The sequence below is a fragment of the Crinia signifera genome, chromosome 2 (genome assembly GCF_055691185.1).
Source record: "Crinia signifera chromosome 2, ASM5569118v1, whole genome shotgun sequence".
NCBI classification, from domain to species: Eukaryota; Metazoa; Chordata; class Amphibia; order Anura; family Myobatrachidae; genus Crinia; species Crinia signifera.
In genome coordinates this window covers 53,382,018-53,404,400 of record NC_139218.1, presented here as the reverse complement: position 1 = coordinate 53,404,400, position 22,383 = coordinate 53,382,018, and the positions used below count along the sequence as shown (strand labels likewise).

Here is a 22,383-nt window from a genome sequence, read left to right as displayed (position 1 = left end):
ACATTTTGGTATTTTTCACAAAAAAACACAGACTGTATCGACGAAAATTTACCACTAACTTGAAGTACAATGTGTCACGAGAAAACAATCTCAAAATCACTGGGATAAGTAAAAGCAAAAAAAAGTTATCCCCACTTAAGTGATACATGCCAGATTTGAAAAAAAGGGCTCTGTCAGGAAGGCAAAAACTGGCTCTATCATGAAGGGGTTAAAGAATTGAATGAAAAAAACTTTATTGAGTCTGGCACCATGTGTCCATATTAAATGGGTATATATTGATACCTCATCTTAATTTTAATATATTGCCCTATACTGTAGGGCTTTTGAAACAAACTAGTCATTTCCAGGAAGAGATTATTTTGTAGAGACTTTTCTAGTGCATCATTACCCTGCAGTGCCCAATTAATGGAACCCCTCAATAAGTGCATACATAACAGGGCCGGATTAACAATGGGCCTGATGGAGCTACAGCTCCAGGCCCACTCTCCAAATAGGCCCATTTTGTAGCTGAGGGCCAGGGCTTTCCAACAAGCCCAGCCCCGCGTCGCTAGCCCCCGGGAACCGGAGATACCGCCAGGCAAACCTGGAACGTTTTCCCCATAGGATAACATGGGACCCACTAATTCCGACCTTCACCCGGTTCCAACGGCTGCCAGTTCCCCCTCCGGCATCACAGAAGCTCGAGGTTGATCTCAGTAGAGCTCAAATTGCTGGGCCTTCAAACTGATACCAGGTCCATATGGGTTCATTGGTTTTAGAGATATTGCGGGTAAACCAATTATTTTCAGTTCTGAAATGTCATTTCATGGCTGTTCATGTTGTTTGAGGACAGATTTCTCTGGAACCAAACGGCCCAGTTTCACGGGCCCAAAATTATTCGAAGCCAACATGTAAATGGGTCAGTTGGTTCCGAAGATATATCTGGTTGTTTAAAGGGGGTGGTTTTCTCTCCCCCTCACACCAGAAAATGCAGGGACTAGGCTGGTGTAAAAGGGGCCAGTCCGGGAATGTCCCTGCATGATCCTGGGACCATATTCCCAGGTAAATCCCTGCATTTTCTGGTGTGAAAGGGGTATTATTTCAAATAGCAGTGCTCTGAATACAGCCGGGCAGCCCCCTGCTCTCTGCCCGGCTGTCAATGGCTGTCATTTCTGCCCAGAGTCGGCTGTCCCACAGTTACCACGAGCATGTATTCCCCCTTGGCAATGAGCATGTAATCCCACATGGCAACGAGCATGGAACCCCTGGCAATGAACATGGAACCCCTCGCAATGAACATGTAGGTAAGCAACACTTTTGTAGCATAAATTTTAATAGGCATTATGGTGTTTGGCATAATACGTAATGGAGATTAGTTGAAAGTATTTACACAAATACAGACACACCCATGAGCAGACCACCCAAACAGAACACTGGTCACGCCACCCACAATATTAGGTGCTGGCCACAATTCCTATTATTGCACATAATAGGTCCTTGATCATTCAGCTCCAGGCCCATTTAGACCTTAATCTGGCTCTGCGGTTGCCAATAATAATACTTATAAATTCAATAGATGTACTGTAATGTATATATTGAGTAATAAAATATTAAAGGTTGTATACTTATAAAATCCAAAGAAAATCCAAAGAAGAGCAACAAAGCTTATTAAGGGAATGGAGAATTTAAGCTACGAGAAAAGATTAAGCAGTTTGGGACTATTTACACTAGAGAAGAGACTTTAAGGAGGACATGCTCAACATGTATAAATATATTAGGGGCCAATATAAGGAACTGTCAAACACCCTTTTTTCTGCTAGAAAGGAATTTAGGACTAGTTTAGATTAGAAGAAAAAAGATTTTGTTCTTCTAGAAGAAAAAAATTTCTTTACAGTCAGAGCAGTCAAACTTTGGAACTCTCTTCCTGGAGAAAAATAAATACAGATGGAGCCCCTGTCATCCTTGGCCGGGGCTCGCCAGACCCTTCCTGCTGGCGAGAGCTGGCGGACAGGGGCTACACTGAACTGGGACGCGCGTGCGTCTCACACGCACGTGCGTCCCAGTGTCTCGGCGGGGACGCTGCATGTCCCTGCCCATCTCCGCTTCAGGGAGACGGACAGGGTTAGGGGGGCGCTCGGGGCGGCGAGGGTTACCTGTATTGACGGGCGGCGACGGCGGGGGAGGCGGCGGGGACCGGAGGCAGGATTCGTTGCCAGGGGGCGTGCGAGCGTCTCATGCCCGCGCGCCCCCCGGCACGGCTGGCGTGATGGCAAAGATGACACAAGTCCCATCTGTATGTTTAAAATAAGGTTGGATAAACATTTATTGGTTAAAAACATCCATGGGTACGAATAAGTAACATATTCTGTCTTTAAAATATCAGAACATACTATGCAACAAGGGATAAACTATTATAAATATAGGTTGAACTAGATGGATGCAAGTCTTTATTCAGCCTCACCTACTATGTAACACTGGGGCAGATGTATTATAGCAGCGCTTATCGCGCCGCTATAATACTTCCTGCTTCGCCTCATTAACGCTAACTCCCCCCTCAGGCGATGTCCCCTCCTGGAGATAGCGCATCCGTTTACACTGATGCGCTGTCTCCTGTCCCCCGGCTGGCTGCACTGGGCATGTGCGGGATCTTGCTACTCACGCGAGATCCCCGGCGCAGCCCAGACCTAACAGCAGGGACAGCTGTTTAGATAGGGCTACTCCAGCCTGATGCTGGCGAAGCCAAAACCAGCAGCGGGCGGAACGGTCAGCGATTCTGACCGTTCATACATTCGGCCTGCTATCATTTAGATAGCAGAGCCGATATGGACATAGCGTCTCGGCTCCTTCATACATGGGGGAGAAGCGGTATCAGTGCACATAACGTGTGCTGATACCCCTTCTCCCCCATAACGCCCAGTCATACATCTGCCCCACTGTAACTTAGTTGTACTGGAGTCCTGTTTGTTCTTGTGTATCTCCTATATAGATTAATAACTCATTTTCCCACTGGGTGATTTGGCCATGATTGAATTAAGGGAGTCCATAAACCATTCAGGATCTTGAAATATCGCTGGAGGGTGAATACCATCCTTGAGTCAAGGGAGTGTCCTCACGATGTATGCGGTATTTGTAATCCACAGTATGCAGGTGGTGGTGTCCCATATGTTGGTATATTGCTGAGAAAGTTCCAAAGTTAAACCCAGGGATGAGATACGGAGATAAATTGTAGTAGGAAAAAACCAGTGCAACCTTTAGAATCCAGACCTGGTTTTAAAAGTACAAGCGCCGCCTATGTGGGAGCAGCTCGACACAACACCCCACTAGGCGCCTGTTCTATTCTTGAGCCCACCCAAGTGCTCAATTATACCCCCTTTTTTCTTTTGGGCTAAAAAATAACCCTACAATATCCGTGTGTGCGTTTACATGTGGTAGGGAATATAGATTGTAAGCTCCACTGGGGCAGGGACTGATGTGAATTATCAAATATTCTCTGTAAAGCGCTGCAGAATATGTGTGCGCTATATAAGAAACTGGTAATAAATAAATAGTAAACAAATTTAAAATAATGACTTGGAGACTTATTGGCGATGAAAAGGGTCAGGTTTACTAGCTGGAGTACCCGGCGATGGTTTAAATGTTAAATGTTCAAGTATTAAGTAATTAATGAGTTGGATTTATTGTCCATTTCAAAATCAATTAGCAGCTTAGCAGCTCTTCCAACACACCCATGAGGTGGCTGCTCAATGTCGTTTTTTTTTTTGGGGTGTCGCCAGTAGCCCTAATCCCCAGCTTGTTCACGTCAATTCCCTCCAGTTTCAAAACAGAACATTAAAATAATAGTGCAAAACACTGTAAACTTGTAACAACAATTGTTGGAACTGGAGGGATCAGTGACAAGTCTTTTTATTAATTAGAAAAATACAAAAACTGTAAATTGAAAAAAACACTGTAAAAGTGTAAAAACTTTTGAACTTTAAAACAGGAACTTACCGCTTTAGACCATGATCTTATGTTTGTTGTTCTGCTTTGCTGGGGAGCCGTCAGTAAAGGTGGGAGAAATGATCCGGGTTCAAGAGTCTCGCGCGGCACAGAGGGCAGATGTGATTGACCTGCAGCCATTCTGTCAGACAGGGGACATGGAAGGTGTGGTGACAGTGCGATACAGCCATTTCTGTACCTACCTCAATTTCAGAGATGCAGATGGAGCAGTGCTCTGGTTCCTCTTCGTCTGCAATGGTGCGCCTGCTGTAGGTGGGGAGACGGGACAGGACGAGCCGCATGATGGTGTCCTGAAGGAGGCGATCTACTCTCTCTGCAACTGTCTGATGGTCTCTTCCTCTTCGTCCAGACCTTCCTCTTCCCGATGATGGTCCAGATGTTCTTGCTGACTGACTCCCACGGGATGGTCTGCGGCGTCCTGACCTCAGCCATGGCTCTCTGGTGTTCTGGCTGGGTCCATCTAAAATGATATTTCATATATTGTAGATATAACAAATAGCCATATGTGACATGTAAAGATCAGATATTGCTGGTGTACAATAAGACTTCCAGCAGTAACATGATTTATATATTATATTACTATACAACTGAAAAACAGAGCTGCAGCAGTATGAGTGTATGGATGCAGGCCCCAGTGCTTAGCGGTTCCTGATCTGTAACTGACAGCATGGGAGGTGCCAGCCAGTAACACAGGGACACTGGCCAAACACCACTGCCATAATCCCTCCCACTACAAAGGCCAACTGCTAGAGATGAGACATTGGTCTAAGATTTAATTTACTAAACAAACATTTTACTGACCTTCATTTCCAATCAGCTGGGATAACTCTCGATGGCTCATTGTAACCGGAGGCAGAAGGTGATCAAGTTTAAGGGGAAAAAAAAAGGGGAAAAAGAAAGAAAAACCACAGATGTAATTGTGCGCTGAGCTCCACTCACTAGTCACTCACTAGGAGAATCACTGGCAGCGATTAATAGTATGCAAATTGATCTCACCTGAGAGGCCTTTTCTCCTGCGTCCACATCAGCTGCTGCCCAGGAAATGCCAGTGATATTGCTGTGCACTGAGGATTGATGTGGCATGCGGGCGGCAGTTGGTGGTGGCAGTTGGTTATGGCCATGCAGCACTCACATGTACAGTATACACCACATCATCCTCTACTGCCAGGAATATACTGGACAGAGCCACATTGTAGAAGGGGGTCCACGTACATCCCAATGTTTACTTAAAATGTCTCTTACATTACTACTTTCTAATATAAGAGAAATGTTAACTAAACATTGGGATGTACTAACTGTCCACCCCCTGCTACTAACTTTTCTTCCTCCCAAGCCTCAATTAGTGTTTAGGTGAGCTGCCATTCTGAAATCTGTCAAGTCTCCTTAGGTCAACTGTTAAAATAAATTGGTTACAAACAGCTAAGGTGTTTTCCCATGCAATAAGTGCAAAACGTGCCAATATGCAGGGCAGGCGACAGGGGGGGAGGGGGAGGGGGGGGGGGGGGGGGGGGGCTAGGGGGACATCTGTACCTGGCCCCAAGCTTGTGAGGGGCCCCAAGGTTCTGAGGGGCTGTATGCATGGCTGCGGCCGTGCAGTGCCTAGCAATGGTTTATAAAGGCACCCGCCTGGATTCCTCCAGTATTAGTGATTATTAATTATGTTTCTTTTGTAACAATAAAAAAACATGTTCAATATGCAGTGGGGGGGGGGGATTGTTAGGGTGGCCTGCCAAAAATATCAGTGTACTGGGCCCCAAGATTTCTGTTGCCGGCCCTGCCAATATGTAGATGAAGATTATGGCACATATTTTGGGACATATAAAATCATGGGTTATTAAAAGCTGCATGACGTCTCACTACACACCTGATCTATATACTTGACTGTAAATGTGGAAAAAGATATATCGGAAAGACCAAGCGTCAACTTTCTGCAGCTTTCAGTCAGAAAAGTAAGTCAATACTTACCTGTCAGATGGCTGCTGATGACTGAAATGGGGGCAGACGCTGCATCCCATGGGAATGTTCATGGGGACGCTTTGTGTTCCCCTGCTGCCTCCCCCGCCCTCCTCTGCCCATGCAAACGCCTTGGAGAGTGTGACACTTACCAAAGGCATTCGCACAGGGATTCTGTACATGCGCAGATCCACGCATGCGCATTCACAGACGCCCACCTGAATCAGGCCCTATGAATCTTTAAGAAGGTGTATCTTTGACAATCTCTCTCTCTCTCTCTGAATATTGGCAGCCTGCCAGACTGCCTTAAGCTGCGCTAGTAGCGTAGCGACTGTTTGAATTCTGGCAGCTTGCCAGCTACCTAGCCGCCTTACATTATCAGGCTACTTGTTTAGTTTCAGGGCGGCATCGCGTGCTGCCTTACGCTGACTTCTCCGTGGCAGGCCAGCGCTGGTACCCCTAACCTCCTGTCAAGTGAGCACCTCTCACACAGCGCTTGTGCCCGCATGATATCCTCTCTCCTGTGGCTGCCGGTGGAGAGGCTCTCCATCTTTGTGTTACGTGGGAGCGTCTCAGACGCTCCAGCAGCAGTAGCACCATGTGTGTGATACGTAGGAGCGTCTCAGACGCTCCAGCAGCAGCAGCTCCATGTGTGTGATACGTAGGAGCGCCTCAGACGCTCCAGCAGCAGTAGCACCATGTGTGTGATACGTAGGAGCGTCTCAGACGCTCCAGCAGCAGCAGCTCCATGTGTGTGTTACGTAGGAGCGTCTCAGACGCTCCAGCAGCAGTAGCACCATGTGTGTGATACGTAGGAGCGCCTCAGACGCTCCAGCAGCAGCAGCTCCATGTGTGTGATACGTAGGAGCGCCTCAGACGCTCCAGCAGCAGCAGCTCCATCTTTGTGTTACGTAGGAGCGTCTCAGATGCTCCAGCAGCAGCAGCTCCATGTGTGTGATACGTAGGAGCGTCTCAGACGCTCCAGCAGCAGCAGCTCCATGTGTGTGATACGTAGGAGCGCCTCAGACGCTCCAGCAGCAGCAGCTCCATGTGTGTGATACGTAGGAGCGCCGCAGAAGCTCCAGCAGCAGCAGCTCCATGTGTGTGATACGTAGGAGCGCCTCAGAAGCTCCAGCAGCAGCAGCTCCATGTGTGTGATACGTAGGAGCGCCTCAGACGCTCCAGCAGCAGCAGCTCCATGTGTGTGATACGTAGGAGCGCCTCAGAAGCTCCAGCAGCAGCAGCTCCATGTGGGTGATACGTAGGAGCGCCTCAGACGCTCCAGCAGCAGCAGCTCCATGTGTGTGATACGTAGGAGCGCCTCAGACGCTCCAGCAGCAGCAGCTCCATGTGTGTGATACGTAGGAGCGCCTCAGACGCTCCAGCAGCAGCAGCTCCATGTGTGTGATACGTAGGAGCGCCTCAGACGCTCCAGCAGCAGCAGCTCCATGTGTGTGATACGTAGGAGCGCCTCAGACGCTCCAGCAGCAGCAGCTCCATGTGTGTGATACGTAGGAGCGCCTCAGACGCTCCAGCAGCAGCAGCTCCATGTGTGTGATACGTAGGAGCGCCCCAGAAGCTCCAGCAGCAGCAGCTCCATGTGTGTGATACGTAGGAGCGTCTCAGACGCTCCAGCAGCAGCAGCTCCATGTGTGTGATACGTAGGAGCGCCTCAGACGCTCCAGCAGCAGCAGCTCCATGTGTGTGATACGTAGGAGTGCCTCAGATGCTCCAGCAGCAGTAGCTCCATGTGTGTGATACGTAGGAGCGCCTCAGACGCTCCAGCAGCAGTAGCTCCATGTGTGTGATACGTAGGAGCGCCTCAGACGCTCCAGCAGCAGCAGCTCCAGGTGTGTGATACGTAGGAGCACCTCAGACGCTCCAGCAGCAGCAGCAGCTCCATGTGTGTGATTCGTAGGAGCGTCTCAGACGCTCCAGCAGCAGCAGCAGCTCCATGCGTGTGATACGTAGGAGCACCTCAGAAGCTCCAGCAGCAGCAGCTCCATGTGTGTGATACGTAGGAGCGCCTCAGACGCTCCAGCAGCAGCAGCTCCATGTGTGTGATACGTAGGAGCGCCTCAGAAGCTCCAGCAGCAGCAGCTCCATGTGTGTGATACGTAGGAGCACCTCAGAAGCTCCAGCAGCAGCAGCTCCATGTGTGTGATACGTAGGAGCGCCTCAGACGCTCCAGCAGCAGCAGCTCCATGTGTGTGATACGTAGGAGCGCCTCAGAAGCTCCAGCAGCAGCAGCTCCATGTGGGTGATACGTAGGAGCGCCTCAGACGCTCCAGCAGCAGCAGCTCCATGTGTGTGATACGTAGGAGCGCCTCAGACGCTCCAGCAGCAGCAGCTCCATGTGTGTGATACGTAGGAGCGCCTCAGACGCTCCAGCAGCAGCAGCTCCATGTGTGTGATACGTAGGAGCGCCTCAGACGCTCCAGCAGCAGCAGCTCCATGTGTGTGATACGTAGGAGCGCCTCAGACGCTCCAGCAGCAGCAGCTCCATGTGTGTGATACGTAGGAGCGCCTCAGACGCTCCAGCAGCAGCAGCTCCATGTGTGTGATACGTAGGAGCGCCCCAGAAGCTCCAGCAGCAGCAGCTCCATGTGTGTGATACGTAGGAGCGTCTCAGACGCTCCAGCAGCAGCAGCTCCATGTGTGTGATACGTAGGAGCGCCTCAGACGCTCCAGCAGCAGCAGCTCCATGTGTGTGATACGTAGGAGTGCCTCAGATGCTCCAGCAGCAGTAGCTCCATGTGTGTGATACGTAGGAGCGCCTCAGACGCTCCAGCAGCAGTAGCTCCATGTGTGTGATACGTAGGAGCGCCTCAGACGCTCCAGCAGCAGCAGCTCCAGGTGTGTGATACGTAGGAGCACCTCAGACGCTCCAGCAGCAGCAGCAGCTCCATGTGTGTGATACGTAGGAGCGCCTCAGAAGCTCCAGCAGCAGCAGCTCCATGTGTGTGATACGTAGGAGCGCCTCAGACGCTCCAGCAGCAGCAGCTCCATGTGTGTGATACGTAGGAGCGCCTCAGAAGCTCAAGCAATGAGACTCTCCTGCGTCTGATGCAAAATGATGGAGGCATTTGCAAGTGCTCCATATTACATACTGGCAAATGCCTCCATTTCATACCCCCACCATCCACGCCATCCCAAAGCATGGCGAGCGCAGCGGTACGCGTCCTACCGACCTTTTCATACCCCCACCATCAACATCGGCGTGGAGTTGATTTGATATAGTGTGGCGAGCACAGCGAGAATACATGTGAAGTTATCCACGTCCCCTCGCCACACTATATAAAATCAACTCCATGCCGATGTGGATGGTGGGGGTATGAAAAGGTCGGTAGGACGCGTACCACCGCCCCTCGCGGGGCTCGCTACGAGATGGCGTGGATGGTGGGGGTGTTTCAGGAACACATTCCAACCTGCCATATCATACATCTGAGCAATAGCTGCTCAGAGGTCAGAGGCAGGAGGGTATCATTGCATTGCTGCTGGAGCGTCTGAGGATCTGACTGATGTTTGGTTGCTGGCAAACTCGGCAGCCAAACACAAAACACTTCAGCATCTGAAAACACGACCCCTGAGAACACGGAAGCTTAGTAGATTACCAGAATTTCTTTATAAAACAGACCTGTGTCCTTCTTAACCCTTTGAGTGCCAACGTGAGAGAGAGAGATGTTCGAAATATCAGTTAAAAATGCCAGCGTCGCTCACATTTGGTATATAAATTCAAATAAAAATGTTGTGTAAAAAAAAAGATTTTGGGTGAAGTTTAATAGGATGAGAGATTCAGAAAGTGAGAGATTTGGTAAGAAATCTCCAGTTTTTTTTTAAAGCGGCAATCATTTACACTGCAAAACCAAACTGGTTGTTGCAGTGTAAATGATTGCCGCTTTAAAAAAAAATCTGGAGATTTCTTACCAAATCTCTCCCTTTCTGAATCTCTCATCCTATTACATTTCACCCTGGAACTGCGTAAATTTACCCCTAACTGTTCCGTATGATATCATATCATACTGAATAGCTATATTATATCAATCATACATTATATAATGCAAGCGTGGTGCTAATTACATGATGACTAGAATAGGATAGATGCCTAATAACACTGGCCTATATTGTATGATCTGTTTTCCCCCTATCTTCTAGGTGTTTAATGAAATTGGAGCCACACAAAGTCTGAGACGAATTGTGTGCTATTCTGTAGATAGTACCGTTTCCTGCCTAGCCAAAAAAGCCCTTCAGATGATGGGGGGAGAAGTCCCATCTCGCATCGCACGCTCCGTACCTAACTGGAAGCCATTGGAAGTACAGAAATGGCTGCAGCAGATTGGCTTTAACAAATATTCTGATATATTTTTGGTAAGCTGCAAGTGTCACATAGATGTCTGTTCTCTTTGCTGCAATTTCTTCACGTAACACTGTGACGGTTACAACAGGAACATCAGATTGATGGCGACCTGCTACTGAGGCTGATAGATTCAGATCTGAGAGAAGACTTGGGGATGACTTCCAGCATCACCCGTAAGAGGTTAGTGTCCGCTCCACTACGGGCCTGATTCTGGTTCACTTGCAAAAGCAAATTCTCTCTCTAATGGACAAAACCATGCTTCACTGCAGGTGGCGCTGATGTAACATGTGTAGAGAGAGTTAGATTTGGGTGGGGGGTGTACTTGAAACTGATATCTATATTGCAGTGTAAACATAAAGCAGCCAGTATTCACTCTGCACAGAAACAAAATAACATCCAAATCTAACTCTCTGCACATGTTACATCTTCCCCACCTGCAGTGCGGCATGGTTTTGTACATTAGAGAGAGAATTTGCTTTTGCAAGTGAACCAAATTCAGGCCCTATGTCTGCAATCCCAAATGTTGCCTTTTTATGATTGATAGATAGTTTGAGACCACTAAAACCACAAAAAATTGATCCGCAAAAGGGCATCTTAAACATATATTTAGAGGAGGCATTTCCAACCTCGGTCCTCAAGGCACAGTCCAGGTGTTAGTGATATCCATGCTTGAGCACAGGTGACTTAATTAGTACCTCCGTTATTTTGATGTAACCATCTGTGCTAAAGCCTGATATGACTAAAGGTGCGTATACACCTACAGATTTATCTGTCCAATCTATGTGGTGGGAACAAAATCCTGGAAATGTCTAGGAGCAAATGACAATAAAAAATGTGCTCCCAAATGCAGGAAAACAGTATAAAAACATAAGATTGGATACATTTGTTATATCTGATTGATTTAAGCAATTTGTCTTACTGATCATTGTCAAGTTTTGATTGTCATTTGCTCCTATACATTTCCATGTTTTTGTTCCCACCAGATAGATTGGACAGATAAATCTGTAGGTGTGTACGCACCTCAACACCAGCTCTGTTACTGTGCCTTGAGGACTGAGGTTGGGAATTCCTGATTTCTATCCTTCCACACATGCAGCTAAATCCTGGGTTTTTGCATTTGAATGCGCATCAACCTTGGATTTCTAGTAGTTCCATTTCACACATGCAGAAATCCAAGGTTTATGCGCATTCAATTGCAAAACTTTCCGTGCAGGTCTGAATTAGGCTGTTTGAGATAAAGAAGATTTTTTTCCAAAAGGGAAAACACCACATTTATAAAAATTCAATAAATAAATAGTACTAGAATAAAGCTGTCCATACACTTCTGTAATGTCTCGCAGAGGTGTACGGCCATCCGATCCCCCTGGAGCCGCCTGTGAGATTCCTGGGCATCAGGATCACATGTGATAAATCGCATTCGGTTCTTTCATATCTGATTATAGCATGCTACCACAATCCGCACCGCCGTGATGGGGGTCCGATACATAGGTCAGACCTGAATCGAATTGGATGTCAAACACATCCGATTTGGGCTCATTTCACCCGATTTATCAACCAGATCTGTCGGACTCGGGTAACATCAGCCCAAATCGCAGTAGTGTATGGCGAAATATAGTTTTTATTTTATTAAACAATATGCTATTGCATCCTAAACCTAAATTCAGGAAATAGATTGTGTGCTGCTGTCCAGATTCCAGATGCATTGGGCCAGGCATGTCCAAACTATGGCCCTCCAGAGGTTGTAAAACTACAAGTCCCATCATGCCTTGCCACAGTTATGCTATTAGGGAATGCTAAACCGATTGCAAGGCATGCTGGGATGTGTAGTTTCACAACAGCTGGAGGGCCATAGTTTGGACATGCCTGCATTAGGTTATCAGGGTAAAGGTGTTTATATTTAGAGATTACATGATTGGGCTCTTATCTCAGTGAGGGGATCTGGATGATAGGTCAACAATGTATAGCTCAACACCAAAACGTTGACATGCAAAAGGTTGACATTGGCAAAAAGTCGACATGACACGTGAAAAAGTTGACATTCGTTTTTTTATTATTATTTTTGTTTCATTTTATTGGACTTTTTCATACTTTAACATCCATGTAGCCTCTGAGGGCTAATGGTAAATTCGGCTATACAAATTGGGGTGCTCAGGTGTCAACATTGACACAAAACATGTGAAAAAATCATGTCGACCTTTTCATATGTCGACCGTTACCATGTTAACCTAGACACTGTCTATACTATGAGCCACAATGGTCAATGAATAAGTGTGCATAAGGCCTAAAATTCAGTCTGAGTACAAATCGCCCAGCACCAGTAATGAAGGCATGTGATAGGCTTCCCGGCCTGCAGAGACCTGTCCTGTTTGTGTACAGTCTGCACAGTGAACTCTCCTCTTTTACAGATTTACGCGGGAACTGGTCGAGCTGAAGACTTTTGCTAACTACTCGACGTGTGATCGCAGTAATTTGTCAGACTGGCTCGGCAGCGTAGAGCCACGCTTTAGGCAGTATACCTATAATCTGGTGAATTGCGGCATTGACCGCAATTTCCTGCATCATGTGACTGAGCAGCAGCTGGAGAAGGATTGTCAGATTACAATAGGTTTCCACCGAGTGCGCATTCTGTCAGCAGCAAGAGGTGAGTCCTATGTGAACCGCCCAGAACTATTCTGCCTGATTCTGATATAGGAACAAAGGGCCTTATTCTAGTTCACTATTAGAGGCAAATTCCTTCTTAGATGGACAAAACCATATGCACTGCAGGTGGGGCAGATGTAACAGGTGCAGATAGAATTAGATTTGGTCAGTTATTTTGTTTCTGTGCAGGGTAAATACTGACTGCTTTATTTTTACACTGCAATATAGATCTCACTTTGAAGAAAACCCCCAGCCAAATCTAATTCTCCCTGCACATGTTACATCTGCCCCACCTGCAGTGCACATGGTTTTGTCCAGCTAAGAAGGAATTTGCCTCTAAGAGTGAACTAGAATAAGGCCCAAAATGAGCAACTCATGGGAAAAAGATTATTGATGCCTTTTGTCAGACATAAACTGCCATATTATAATGTTCATATAACATTCCATCAATGTGTTTATATAGGAAGAGTTGGTTGTCAAAGCAACCTCCTGCACGCATATGCGAGATCCAAGTGCTGGATCTGAGGACATAGCCGAGGATCACCAGGTCGTGACTCACAATTATAGCAGACAGTGGTCATTTTGCCTAAATCTTACTCACACTAGATTGCCAGGTCCAGGAAGTCTGCATTCGATGACACAGGACCTGATGGGGGATTAAAAGGAGGGATCTTGTCTTGCTTGACCCAGGAAGCAAGTGCCGCCTCCTCGGCTTACGCCATCTTCCCGGTGATATTTTTGAAGATGGTGCATGTGCACTAGAGAGCAAGGGTACAGTGCCAGTCTTTGCTTTTACTCACTCTTCGGCGCCATCTTCCTGAAGTCGACACTGAAAAGATGGTGCTGCAGAGGCGGGACTTGCTATTTGGATCAGGGCAAGTATATAACAGAGGTGGGGGTAGACCCCAGGCCCCGCCGCTGGCCCCACTAAAAAAAACTTGGGTTCCTGCTCCTCAGTCACCTCACCCCCATAGCACCAGTGCCTATTACATAGTCAGTGCATGGAGGGGCTCATACAAAGTGGCTGTAGCTGCTGGCAGCCATGGAAGAATGTTTTATTACCGGCCAACTTTTAATCCAAATGGGATGGAAGAACTGCTCTGCATACGCGTGCAGGTTCCAGCATTGCTTGTTACAGTACAAGATGTAATCTTCATGGTCTGGCAGGCAGCATCACATTCAATTACCTCAGACAGTGTAGACATAAGTTATCGTGTCCAGGCTGCGCAGCCCAGTAATTATTCATTACACTGCGCTACATTTGTGCCTACTCACTTGTTATGTCTCTGAATTACCTGACATATTATAGCCAACATCATGTTTTGTGCTTTTATTGATTATAATTGTTTTGCGTCATGCTTCTTATTTTCTAACTGTTAGCTTCATTTTGGGGGATACCGTAGATTTGCATGGTCAAATAATATCTTATGGTTTATTGTTAGGGACCTGTAGTCGCTATTATATGTATGATTGCCTCGGAGATATTGATACTGTCCTAGAATTTCCTCACTCACAATTCATCAGTAGCTAAAGGAAACATCGGCCATTCGCCTGTGATATAATCCTATTCTGGTTCTCTTTCTGAGGTGCTACAGCATGGATTGCAGTAGCCATAGATCCCTATATGTTTACTATTGTCCAATGGAATTGACTCAGTGGTGTGACTGGTACCTTCTGATTGGCTGTGTCTTCATTGTGACTATTTGCAGGGACATACACTAGGGGCCTGATTCAGACCTGTGTGCTAGGCTCCGTATGTTTGCAGTCTAACAAACAGGTAAACAACGCCCGGCCGAAAAATACGCCCGGCCACAGATAGCCAAAAAGGGCCAACATATAAGAACCCATGGATTTTGATGTTTGTTTGACACAGTAATCTCCTACCCTCAGTTTCCCAGGAGGCTGACATATACCTTCCTCTTGGTAATATTCAGATGCTCAGATGAACTATATTTTTTATTTGGCACCACTAACTACAGCCTTGCCTACAGCTGAAATACTCTGTGCTGCTCTTAATATTAAAATTCTCTGTCTCCATGTTGTTACATTCCCGTCTACTTCCCCTCTTGCTTCTCTGTCTTCTGAATTAATTCAATACATTCTCTAAACCTAGTGAGATACAAAGTTAAAGACTAAGGGCCTGATTCAGAGGTCGAAAAGTTAAAATTCTGTTGCAAAACCCATAGTTTGTGGCTTGCGCATGTGCCACCGACGGTATTTTGGCTGTGCTGGCAGTGTTTATTTACTGTAGATACAGTTACATTGACAATTATTGACTGCTTGGAGGGGGCAACAGGAAGTTGCAATGAAAACACAGGCGTGTCAACCATTTTGTGTGTGTGTGTGTGTGTGTGTGTGTGTGTGTGTGTGTGTCTGTGTGTGTGGCGCCCTGGCATCTCAGTTCTGATGGTCATTCTGGTATGACTGATGTTGCCATTATGCCATGTTGTATCTTTGGATGCAAGAATTGGATCCGAAAATCGCTTGTGGGCATCATCACTTTACAGAAAATGGCTTTTGTGGCAATAGCTTATCTTCTCAGATCCGCTGTGACCTCCTCTGAGTCAGGCCTTGTTACATTACGTAAATTGACTCTAAAGCAAGTGTCCCATGCTGCGTATATTTAGCCACTGTACATACAATAACTTGTCTCTTTTGTCCATCCCAGAGATGCTGCACTCACCTCTACCATGCAGTGCAGGCAAATCAAGTTATGATGGCCCTGATGTGTTTATCAGTTACCGACGGAGCACAGGATCACAGCTGGCCAGGTTTGTCACAGTCAGGGCTGCCGCTAGGAATTTTGGGGTCCGGGACTGATTTTTAGCGCCTGGCTCCCCCTTCACTTACTGCCCCCAGCTCCGGGTCCCAACCCCCTCCCGCTGTGCTGCCTCATGCTCAGTGCGCTCTGGCTGAACAAAGCCCTGCTCACGGAGTGCAGGCTTCTTTGCCTCTGGACGACGGCAGCCAATTAAAATGTGGCACGGCTGGTGAACCAATCAAAGCTTGCGTACTGTTAGCCAATCAGAGCGGCTGCTGGCGGTACGCAAGCTCTGATTGGCTGCCTGCATCTGGAGGTGAATAAGCCTCCGAGACTCTGCAGGTCTTCGTTCAGCACACTGGGAGCACAGGCAGCACAGCAGAGGCAGTGGCGGAGGGGTGCGGTGGCAAAAATGAGTTGCCCTGGCCCTCTCTCTCAGAGAGGCCTTGCCCGGGACAGCTTTACCCACAGCACCCCCTATTGGCGGGCCTGGTCACAGTGACCCATTATATAGTCACATTTACTCTTTCGAACCTGTATTCCATCCATAAGGCACTCTAAAAGTATTTTTTGACAACTGTTCTCCATACTGTCATGTAGAAGGACTAGTGTTGTACATAGAAACCAATGTACATGTACTTTCAGAATCCAAATTGTACTAGAAAAGGTCTCTCACGCTGCTTCTAGATAACCATATTACTTTGTGACCGCTCCTTTTGGCTCCTCGGAGTCTGGATAATATCTGTCTTTTATTTCTGACGTTCACTTTAGTTTCAGTGAATTCTCTTGATACTTGTTTCCATTTATGCTTTATCTCTAATCATGATACTTTGTACTCCGGCAGCCTCCTTAAGGTACATCTGTATCTGCACGGCTTCAGTGCATTTATTGACGTGGAGAAGCTGGAGGCCGGGAAGTTTGAGGATAAATTGATTCAGAGTGTGATCAGCGCTAGAAACTTTGTCCTGGTCCTCTCTGCTGGATCATTGGATAAGTGCATGGGGGACACTGACTGCAAGGATTGGGTGCACAAGGTAAGTCAGTCAGCTGTAATGAGATAAAGTTCCACGAACTGTTTGTCTTATCTTTGCGAGAGAAGACTGTGGGTCCCATTTATTAGCAATGGCGATATTAGCATCTAGGATCACATTGCAATATAGACAAATGCCCCAGGCCATTGTATTGATGTGCCCGGTGTTTCAGCAGTACTACTGCACATGGGTGGTCCTGTGGACCACAAATAACAACGTCCAGCTACAGGGACATTTCTGGGTGAACCCTCTACCACCTGCATATGCAGTGTGTATCCATAGGCTACAGAGGGCTCGCATTCCGGAAATTGATATATCTTACCCCATATCGCAGGTGTAGCCAACTGCAGTCCTCGAGAGCTACCATCAGTTCACATTTTCCAGAGCACCTAGCTTGTGCACAGGTGCACTCGTTACTCAATGACACATTATAAAAGATCTACAGGTGGAGCTAATTACTTCATTTGTGATTCTATGAGGAAACCTGGAAAACACGCACTGTTGGCCGCTCTCGAGGACTGGAATTGGCTACCCCTGCCATATACAAATCTATGGGGGAATGGGCTGCCGATGGGATTGGAGGGTTTGCAGCCGGAGTTATCAGTGTAAGACCCTCAGTAATACATTCAGATGATACTAAATAAAATAAGCATTTTGGGGGAAATTGCCACAAATAGTTCTTGATAAATGGGGCTCAGTGTGAGAATTGCCATTGATCTAATGGCCACCTCTAACAAGTGCTATTCTCACATAAATACTCAGCTAGAGAGGTCTGTTCTATACATTAATATGCCATATTCTCTCCATTTCTTCATGGTGTGCACCTATGCAAATACATACACCTATGGGACTTGTACACTCTGCCACCTGGTAGCAATTAGTGTAGTCAGTTCAGGCGACAGCTGTAGCGCCAACCATATCATGCAGGGAGGAACTGTTAGCACATATAAGCATACTGCATATGTTCTGATGTATGTAATGTATATGCTGGCTGGTTCCCCAGGAGGTCGGTACCACTTGGCATCACACTAATTCTAAGTACGTCCCCAGACTCCTGTGAAACTAGCCAATGGGAGTCTGGGGTGGATTTAGCAGAGTGATGCCTTATGCTGTTGATCTCCTTGAGATCACATACATTACATACATCAGAACGTGTATACATTATGCTGAATCCCCGGTGCAGCAAGGCACCTGATACAGACTGCGTTGCAGATCCCCGGGGCAACCGCCCAGCACATATATTAAGTACATCAGAGCATATATATATATATATATATATATATATATATATATATATATATATATGTGCTAAATGGTCCCCTCCTGCACTATATGGTCTGCGCTGCAGTCTGTAACACAAGAATAAAATAAACAGTTTAGTTCTAAAGCAATAATGAATACTGCCCTTGGTACGGTTCCTTGTTACCCTGGGGGAATATGTCTTGTCACCTCTTCCTGTTTTCTGTCCTTTATAGGAAATTGCCACCGCATTAAATTGTGGTAAGAACATTGTGCCGGTCACAGATAAGTTTGAATGGCCAGATCCATTGACACTCCCTGAAGACATGAGAGCAGTGTTAAAGTTCAATGGCATCAAGTAAGTGTCACTTTTAATCTTAGCATATGGTTGTCTTGGATAACCTCTGTCATCAGTAGATTGCAAGCATCATGGTTTAGTATCTGGGGAGAGTCCACATGCCCTGCCGTATCTCCAATCCAGCCAGTTAGCCCAGATCACACCTTGTGGAATACATTATCCCCAAAAGCAAGACACAGATATTATATTAGGATTATTATTAGACTTGGCAGAAAGGACAATTACTCACATTGGACCCCACTGGATAAACCTGTCTCTTTCTTTCTAGTTGATAACTGACCAGTACAGTACAGAGAACTTCAACTTAGTGGTCCAATAACAAATTATGTTGGCATACAGACTGAAACCTATCCTTCCGATACTTCTACTGTACCCAATGATGGGCATATCGGATCTCTATCCCCGGGATACATATTATAAGTTTATTCTTACAGCAATACACAGATTTTACTGACAAGTGCTCTGTTCTCAACTTTGAACTGGGCATAGAGGAAAGAAAACAGATAGAGCCATCAGTTGAGTGACCGGGTGATCACAGACTTGTTTGATTTCACTGGACCAATAGGGAATTCTGTTACCATCATTAAAGGCCTCCTACTGACCCACCCACTGGGCAGTGGGCAGGTAACTGTTGCTACTGCCAGCCTCCTTCAAGCAACCCCTGAAGCTGCTTCTGATGCTTTTATGCAGAGACAAACTGTGGCCACAGATCCTGATTTGTGTTGGCTGGTCACCACTGGTAACTCATCGTGACCAGACCATGGTAGCTGACAGAGGGTGGAGCTTGGCGACACTGGGCAGATGATCACAGCAGTACTATCTATTCTTGATGATTTACATTTTGGCACTGGTAACATATTTAAATATGGCGCCTAGCACCTATGATACATTTAAAATTGGTACCCAGTGCTGGTAACATGGTACTTAGGTCCTATTGATCCATTTAAAGGTGTCCTTCTTCATGTAGAAACAAGTTCAGCACAGGAAATTGATATGAACACTACATTGGGTCATACAAGTAGGAATTAGAATAACACTAAAAATATTCCACAGACAAAATCAAACCTGAATGAAAATAGTTGGTTATGGTAAGAAGACCTAATGTCTCCTCTGTGATTACAAATGGCACAGTCACAAATGTATCAGTGTAACTAAATGTTAATTAGAGATAATGATCTTTCCAATAGGTCAAAATATGCACATTTGTATTCCCAGGTGGTCCCATGAGTACCAGGATGCGACGGTGGAGAAGATTATCCGCTTCTTGCAAGGCCGCTCCTCTCGGGACTCTTCAGTTGGCTCCGAGAACAGTCTTGATGGCACTCCTCCTCTCGGGGAAAAATAGGAAGGTCAACACATGCAGTTAAAGATTTAGGAATGACTCAATGAGAGTAATACCTGTAAGATGTTCCTGCAGATCCTTCTATTCTTTGGCTTGTTGGACCCTAACCTTAACTTTTCTGCGCCCTAAGGGACTCAACCATGTAACATTTCCGCCTGCTTGGTATTTTCCTTCTACCATCTTGGACTTTCTCAGGAGAACAGAGGAGCTGTTGCCGAGGGATGTGATCCATTCATGACCTCAATGCAATAAGAACTTATCTTGGAACACATATTTAGTCGTCTGTTACTTTACAAAAAGACATTGCAAGTAGGAAAACAGGGTATATCTTGGGAAGAATGGCATCTGCTCACCAGTAGTGGTTGCTCCCAGTTTCTATCTTGCACCCACCATAGTATTTATATACAACTGATGAGCATCTATCAAATCAGATCAAGCGAACATCATCTCAGGTACTGTACTCCTGTCATTGGTGTAATAAGGAGATGTCATTGGGGATGTGTGAGGATTAGATACAGCACTGCAGACAATAAGATCTCCAGCTCTTGATGCGCTCTGGCTTCTCGATGAGTCATTGTGACTTGGCAGCATCTTCTTGTCCTTCCAGCAAGTTGCTCCCTTGACTTATTCGGGTAAATTGCATGTTTCACGGAGTCTTTAAGTCAAAAAAACCTCTTGAGTTTCTGATTCAAACATGACATATTTCTGCACATTTGACACAGTTACTGTTTATCACTTAATTGAATTAATAAACATTAACCAGTGAATGGGATCTCGGTCAGTCAGTACTTAGTATTGCTTTTTGTGGCAGAAATCACTTACCATTCCAGATGTAGAAGGTGTGGCCCCCTTTGCCTCTTGTGACCATGCTCCTTGCTGTTCATAAAAGAGTTTCTGTTGCTGGTCAACATCGCAGTTGTGCCATTGAGCAGTGAGGATCCGGGCCACAAATCACATTCTCTGGGAGGCTAGTTTACTCTCAGACGTCCAGGAGAACTCTATTATGGGGGATTTGGGGTCCTTGCAAAAAAGACATGCAAGAAAAAAAGGCTGATTAAGTCTTTTTGGGGCACTCTTCTTATTGTTGAATAATGTAAATGTGTTGAAATTTAAGATTTAACTTATTTCGGTATGCCTTAAAATCCAATGTGCCCTGTCAGCTAAGACCGATGTTGGTCTTGTTGACAAGAAGGGTACACGTTTACCCAGTTCATTACTGGATTTTTGTATTTAGATCTGTATCGAATTCTTGCTTCATTTAAATATTGCCTAATTGGCGAATTCGGTTTTAATCAAACATACAAAACACAGATCTGTAATGAATACTTAATCCTTAAGTGGTTACCAATCTGGCGAAATTGAAGTTTTCATTCAATCACAGAAAAATAAAACAATTTCACAGAATTTATGTGATACCCTGTACCAATATTCAGGGTTATTACTGCTTTCTCCCAAACAGACACACCCCTTGTCTGACTTTAGAGACACGTATATGTTTATTTTCTTTTGAATACACAAATTTTATACAGACTCTGCCACTAAACACCACTGATTTGAACAAAACCACATATCATTAAGAACATGCTTCTCTGCATCCAGTGAGTCGCAATAAACATGCAAATTTTGGGCCTACCCTGCGATAATGAGGCCGTATTAGCTATAGGCGATTTCTTTGTACCCCGCACATATTGCAATATCTTCTAGAGAATCAGTGAAATCTGCAATATGATAGTTACACATATATCTGCGATGCAGCCAGACATTGGAATGAGGAGATTCTATATTTTATTAACTACTGATGTCTGAATGCGACTTGCATATACTGTACTTGTGCTAGCTTGATACAGATGGAGTTATTGCTGCATTAGTCTATACAGTGTGATAAGAATACGCTCTTGCCTTATCATTCACATTAACATCAAATCTTTAACTGAGTCTATTGCGGTTGTAAATGTGTGAGGTAAATCAGGAGTGGGCAGTGATTACACTCTCTAACAGTACACAAGAATAGGGGGCAATTCAGTTAGCGGCTTGGCTGTGATGTGCAGTTCCAAGGTGGCACATTGTGGACAGCCAGCCAGGAACATGAAACCTAATGTAAATATGTGCACAGCCGAACACAGTGAGCACATTCTACCTAATTATATCAGTCTATTAGTGCTTAATGCGAATTAGTCTAGACCTGGGGTAACCAACTCCAGTCTTCGAGAGCTACCAACAGTTATGCTGTGTACACACGGGGGCAATAGGGGCTATAATCGCTGGGAATATGGTCGCCGTTAATATGGGACTATAAATCGCCGGGTGCGCGCTCCCATTTTCTGCCCCATTGTAATCGCTTGCTCCTGCGACCAGCTAATTACCTCTGCGGCTCCCCCAGCAGAGGTTCCTTTTCATCAGCGACCATCTCTGGTCGCTGATGAAAAGGAGACACTGAGCAATATATTGCAAGCAATATATTGCTAGCAATATATCTCCCCCCGTGTGTACGCACCTTTAATGTTTTCCAGATCTCCTCAAAGAATCACAAGTGAAGTAATTAGCTCCACCTGTGGATCTTTGAAAATGTTTCAGCTAGCAATGAGTGCACCTGTGCAGCAGCTAGGTTGTCTGGAAAATGGGTACTTGTGACTTATCTGGGCGCCCGATTTTCTTCATCGCACCTAAAAATCGCGTCAAATTGTATCGCATACAATCAGATTGCATGCGATGCGATTTGCCGCG

The 22,383-nt window shown here is 45.9% G+C and overlaps 1 protein-coding gene across 3 annotated transcripts in view; it reads left to right on the top strand.

Annotated features, from left to right (window-relative positions):
* SARM1 (sterile alpha and TIR motif containing 1) overlaps nucleotides 1–22,383 on the top strand; it is a 39,908-nt gene extending 17,525 nt beyond the window's left edge. For all 3 annotated transcript variants that reach the window (XM_083172114.1, XM_083172115.1, XM_083172116.1), the window contains exons 4-10: nucleotides 10,087–10,299; nucleotides 10,377–10,468; nucleotides 12,694–12,929; nucleotides 15,597–15,699; nucleotides 16,534–16,723; nucleotides 18,196–18,317; nucleotides 19,533–22,383. In XM_083172114.1, coding sequence (XP_083028240.1) covers nucleotides 10,087–10,299; nucleotides 10,377–10,468; nucleotides 12,694–12,929; nucleotides 15,597–15,699; nucleotides 16,534–16,723; nucleotides 18,196–18,317; nucleotides 19,533–19,662 — 1,086 coding nt within the window. In that variant the 3' untranslated portion in view covers nucleotides 19,663–22,383. The remainder of the gene's footprint in view (nucleotides 1–10,086; nucleotides 10,300–10,376; nucleotides 10,469–12,693; nucleotides 12,930–15,596; nucleotides 15,700–16,533; nucleotides 16,724–18,195; nucleotides 18,318–19,532) is intronic.